Source organism: Triticum dicoccoides, chromosome 4A (genome assembly GCF_002162155.2).
Source record: "Triticum dicoccoides isolate Atlit2015 ecotype Zavitan chromosome 4A, WEW_v2.0, whole genome shotgun sequence".
NCBI classification, from domain to species: Eukaryota; Viridiplantae; Streptophyta; class Magnoliopsida; order Poales; family Poaceae; genus Triticum; species Triticum dicoccoides.
The window spans coordinates 742,475,678-742,481,382 of record NC_041386.1 but is presented as its reverse complement, the minus strand read 5'-3'; the positions used below and the strand labels follow the sequence as shown (position 1 = coordinate 742,481,382).

At 44.9% G+C, this 5,705-nt stretch overlaps 1 protein-coding gene across 1 annotated transcript in view; it reads right to left on the bottom strand.

Moving 5' to 3' along the window:
- Positions 1-3,411: 3,411 nt before the first annotated feature.
- Positions 3,412-5,705, bottom strand: part of LOC119284381 — a 9,674-nt gene continuing 7,380 nt past the window's right edge. Inside the window, exons 6-8 of the mRNA XM_037563523.1 lie at positions 4,420-5,288; positions 3,810-4,321; positions 3,412-3,723 (exon numbers count right to left, since the gene is read on the bottom strand). Coding sequence (XP_037419420.1) covers positions 3,845-4,321; positions 4,420-5,288 — 1,346 coding nt within the window. The 3' untranslated portion in view covers positions 3,412-3,723; positions 3,810-3,844. The remainder of the gene's footprint in view (positions 3,724-3,809; positions 4,322-4,419; positions 5,289-5,705) is intronic.

Here is a 5,705-nt window from a genome sequence, read left to right as displayed (position 1 = left end):
TCACTCACATTGATATCTATCGATGGGAATCTCCATAGCCCGTTGATACTCCTAGTTGATGTGAGACTATCTCCTTCTTTTTTGTCTTCTCCGCAACTCATATAATACAATATCGTCATCGAACATTAAGCGAGCGGAACCTACGGGTTCGAGAACTATGTAGACATGACCGAGACACCTCTTCGGTCAATAGTCAATAGCGGAACCTGGATGCTCATATTGGCTCCCACATATTCTATGAAGATCTTTATCGGTCGAACCGTTATGACAACCTACGTTATTCCCTTTGTCATCGGTATGTTACTTGCCCGAGATTCGATCATCGGTATCTTCGTACCTAGTTCAATCTCATTACCGGCAAGTCTCTTTACTCGTTTCGTGATGCATCATCCTCTAACTAACTCATTAGTCACTTTGCTTGCAAGGCTTCTTATGATGTGCATTACCGAGAGGGCCCAAAGATACCTCTCTGATACTCGGAGTGACAAATCTTAATCTCGATCTATGCCAACCCAACAAACACCTTCGGAGATACCTGTAGAGCATCTTTATAATCACCCAGTTACGTTGTGACGTTTGATAGCACATAAAGCATTCCTCCGGTATCCGGGAGTTGCATAATCTCATAGTTGGAGGAATATGTATTTGACATGAAGAAAGCAATAGCAATAAAAATAAACGATCATTATGCTAAGCTAATGGATGGGTCTTGTCCATCACATCATTCTCTGATGATGTGGTCCCGTTCATCAAATGACAACACATGTCTATGGTTAGGAAACTTACCGTCTTTGATTAACGAGCTAGTCTAGTAGAGGCTTACTAGGGACACGGTGTTTTTGTCTATGTATCCACACATGTATCAAGTTTCTGGTTAATACAATTCTAGAATGAAAATAAAAAATTTATCATGAATAAGGAAATATAAAATAACAACTTTATTATTGCATGTAGGGCATATTTCCTTCAGGGAGCTCTTCCAGGCATCAGCCACCTCCTTCACAACTAGGGAGCGCTTACTGGCATCAGCAGATGGAACTAGGTAACACTACTCACTACATTCTTTTCAACATTGTAGTAACCGTTCATGCAATCTGTGCAGTCACCGATGCTTAGTGGTGGTGCTTCGTTCATGCATTTGTATCAATTTTGCATGTTTTACTTTACCGTAGGCGGCAACCAGTCGCAACCGTTCATGAATTCAGTGCAGTCACTGATGCTTAGTGGTGGTCCTTCGTTCTTTGAGGGAGACGGCGAGGATGATGACCAAGCTGCAAACACTTATGACTTCTCGTAGACAGTGTTTCACACTCCACCATCACAACCGACGCAGGAGACACAGACGAGGTTAACTATGGTTGTGGTTATCGCGAGCCTCGTCCACCACCTCAGCGCTTATCGCCTTCTGGTCCTCGCCCGAGGAAGACCCAGATTCGTCGTCGTCCCCCGCAGTGATATGGTTATCTATGTATGAGTCATTATCTATGCTAGTTTCAGACTATTCGCATCTGTGAGTCAGTATTTATGTATGAGACATGCTTCATGTATGTGTTACTATCGCACTTGCTTCTATCTGATTAGGAGACATATATCGTTTTATGTATGTGAGAGACATATTAATATTAATTCGCATTGTTATTCCAGTTACATTTCCAAACAGACTGCAACCAATAATTACGATACAAGTACATCTGAATAAAACGGTAGGGCTGAACTTAAAAAATACAGCTTACATACTACATGAAGGCATCATCGTCATCCTCCGTCGATGCAGCACTCTTGCCCTTCGACGATGCGGTACTCTTGCCCTTCGTCGATGCAACACTCTTGCCCTTCGACGATGCGGTACTCTTGCCCTTCGACGTTGCGGCACTCTTGGCCTTGGTGCTTCGCATGAAGATTATCGTCTTGGTCTTCGCTGTCGGCAGTCCACAAATATGTATGCTCTGCTACAGTCCTTATGAAATTTTCACTCTTCGTCTGCACAACCTTCTTCCACATTCCATGCAACCTAAGAAGTTCTTTACGTACCTCCTCATAGGTCCTTTAAGGCCACCCAGACCTACGTAATGAGTGAGACAACTCATTCAGTATGGTGTCACTACCGATGAGTTCGTCCCATGGAACTATCCTATTGTCCATTCTAAAATCAGTGGCTAGCCTAAGAAGACATTTGCTCATCTCAGGGTGAAAACTACGATCAAACAGATAATCAGACATCTCGACTAGCAAAACTAGACTGCTTATCCACCTCAGTGTGAAGGGGGCTTTATAGGTAGAGAGGGGAAAATGGCGGGAAAGAACTACTGCGGATGGAGGGAAAGGGTTGGCAGAAACATATGGCGGGAAGGGGTTGGCAGGAAAGGATTGGCGGAAACATATGGCGGGAAGGGGTTGGCGGGAAACGGTTGGTGGGAACATATGGATGGAAAGAGTTTGCGGGAAAATATGGAGGGAAGGGGTTACGGGAACATATGGAGGGAAAGAGTTGGCGGGAAAATAATGAGGGAAAGGGTTGCGCGGAAATATATTTTTCCAATGTCTAAGATGGGCAATGGTTGCACAACATTCATAGGTCAAAATTCAAAAAGAAAACTATTTCGGCCTAACATAAGCCGAAGAGCGCAACCATGCACCTTCGGCCACACGTTGGTGTGAAAAGATGGGGCCTAGGGACTCTTTGGCCTATTGTTGACCAAAAAGAACTTTTCGGCCCACTACTAGCCAAAAAGGTCCTTTTCGGCCCAGCTACGCATCTCTTCGGCCAAGGCATGGCCGAAAAGCCCTTTTCGGCCAAAAGCTGACCGAAAACAACCTCTTCGGCCCGCACAAGACCGACAGGGTCATAGTTTTGAAAGAAAAAAATTGTTGCATTGGGTGCTATAGTTTCCGAATTTGCTATAAAATAAGTGATAGTTTTGAAAGAAAGAAAAATCCAGATCCAGTAGTAGGACAAATATTGAGCCCCTATTCTGAACTTGATTATTTCCTGACAGCATATATAGACTCAATGGTTGATATGACAGTTTTTACTTGCACCCAGCAAAGCATACAGCTTCCCACTGATATAGTTGTAAAAGTCAATGACGTTAAACTGCAGTGCAAAAGATATAGTAATATTAAGAAGCAACAACATGGAGCACCAGCAGAATGCTTTGTTCCTATGCACTTTTGGACGACAGGCTCATCAATGATTCATGGAAATGTGCAGAATCTCTTCCCTAACTAATTATTCATGACAGATATGCATTGACTGCATGAAACTGCCCTGTCCCTGTAGCCCCTTTCCCTGCAGTGCTCATCTTTGCCAAGGACAGTAAAAGTGTTCCAAATTGAGGACCTCCTCTCTCCGATTTCATAGATTGAAACCAAATTTGGCACATGTTTCAGTCTCAAGAAAGCACAAACAAAAAAGCATCAGCAAAGCAGCTATAAAGGGATTCTTGTTACAAGTGCATGTTGGAAATTCAGTTTATTCGAAGGTCGGTCATTATAACAGATACTTCTCCAGGCACAAAAGGTACATACATAGTACAAACTAGGGGGTCCTGGTTTCTCTCAACCAAGGATGAACGCAAACACAATAATGAGCCCTATTACCAGCCAATGTCGTAACATAGCAGTATGTATTCCACAGAAGGTATGCATGCAGGCAGCAGATGAAGATCCAAACATGCATAAAACTCATTAGCTTCACCATGGCGAGGAGAGTTGTCTTCCTTCCTGCCAAACATGTATGCATCGTCGACGTTACAGATCTGAACAACGAAACCATGGAAGAAGGTATTTGCTGAGCCAGCAACGCTTACCGTTAGGGTGCCTCAACATCAGCCAGTGACGATCTCTAGCCCATGAACGGTACAGAGCGGCCGCTATGAGGACGCGGATCTTTCTCCAAAACGGCATTGCCTGGCGCCAACGTGACAGAGGATGATGGTGCCGCTGTTTGCCCCGATGCTAAACTTCGCTTGACGGCCTCAATTAGATCGGGCCACATTTCCATGACTTGGGCTGTCGCCATGGCTTTCGCTTTCACCTCGACTTCCTCTCTCATTTCTTCTTTAAGCTCTTCTCTCATTCCAGCCAATCTGGATTCGAAACTAGCTCGCCCGGCTCTCCTTCTCTGCCTTGCAACCTCGCGGTCTTCGGGATAATGTGTGTCCCATTTTTCGTTGATCCCGACGCCGTTCACACGGCCGTAAGCCGGCCTCGTTTTCGGGTCCTTGCCGAGCACCACGTTGATCGACCTGTTCAGAGGGTCGTCCCACCTTGCCGAGCACTCTGACTCCTGGGAGCTTTGAGATTCCACATGATACTGGCTCTACAATACAATACAGAGGTGACAGTTTAGAAATGTAACTACTCGGAAAGAAATCTACTTAATTACCATAACAAAAAATAAGCAGGTTAATCAATTACCAGGAGTTCCTTGACTTTCGCCGTTTTCTCGTCCAAGACCCATGTCTTAGTCTCGTCATCATATTTGCACCGGCCCCTGATGTAATCATTTTCACGCGGGTTTTCAAATTCCTTGAAGGGGTTTGGTATGCCCGCTGCAGCAAACTCAGCGTCCTGCTTGTCCCACTTCGGCTTCTTCCCTGGGTAACCACGGCTTCCAAGGGTGTGGTGACCAATGTTCCTTGCCCGCATTTCCTTCCCCCATTTTTCCATCTCCTTGACTTCAGGGGTCTCGCAGTGCTGCTTGAACAGGTTCCAGTCCTCCTCAGAAACCGAAGGCCACTTCTTTTTTATCTCAGTTTCGTAATCTTTCTCAAGGTATTCGCTTTTGGCTTTGGATTTCCAACTACTCAAAAGCTTGGTCCACTTGCAGAGGGCTCTGTTATTTACCGGAGTGGTCTCGTCTAGGGACTCATCTGGGAACTTGTAATGAGTGTGCAACTTCGATAGGAGGAGTGCTCGCAAATTCTCGTTCGCTTTCGACCTGAGATTGGTTTCATTAATGGTCACGGTTTCGCGAAGGATGCAGCCTAGGCCATTACTGTAACCTTGTTCGGCCTTCTTGGGACTAAGAGGTAGACCCGCCTCAGACACTCGGTTGATAACAATCCTATCGGTGCCAAGCATGTTTGGGCGTCTAGGTTTGCGTTGCTTTTTAGGTTGTCCAGCTGCCTGGTCCCCTTGGCTGGTCCCTTCGTCGCGATCGGTCGCATCTTCAGGATTTGTGGCGGTGCCGGACTCATCATGAACAGTGGATGGTTCTACAGCCTCATCGCCCGCGCTTATCGTCCGTGAAGAAGAGGCTGCGGCAGAGTCGTTTCCAGACATATCTGTAAATTGTCAAATAAAAGAATTAAGCTACAAAAAATGTAACTACATACAAAAATGCTATAGAATCTATAATTACTGAAAAATTCTCAGAACTAAATATTTGCTAGGAACTAGAACTAAAAATCCCCCTGTTATCGGATTGAATTGTCCTTGGGTTATCAATGGCTTAACCATATAATGCTCTGCAGGTGTCGCAGCTGGGAAAGATAGCAATCAGTTGGGCTTTGGGCAGTAAGGATGTTATTCCATCTAGTTTCAGTAGTAGGCTACTAAGACTTGTCATGTCCATATCTTTAGTTGAAGATTCATCTACAGCTTCAAGCAGTGGGACCTACTCATGAACTAGATAATCTCATTGTAATAGATTTTCTGGATAACTCCTGAGTAAATAACTAGCAGCAGTTATGATGGCCCTT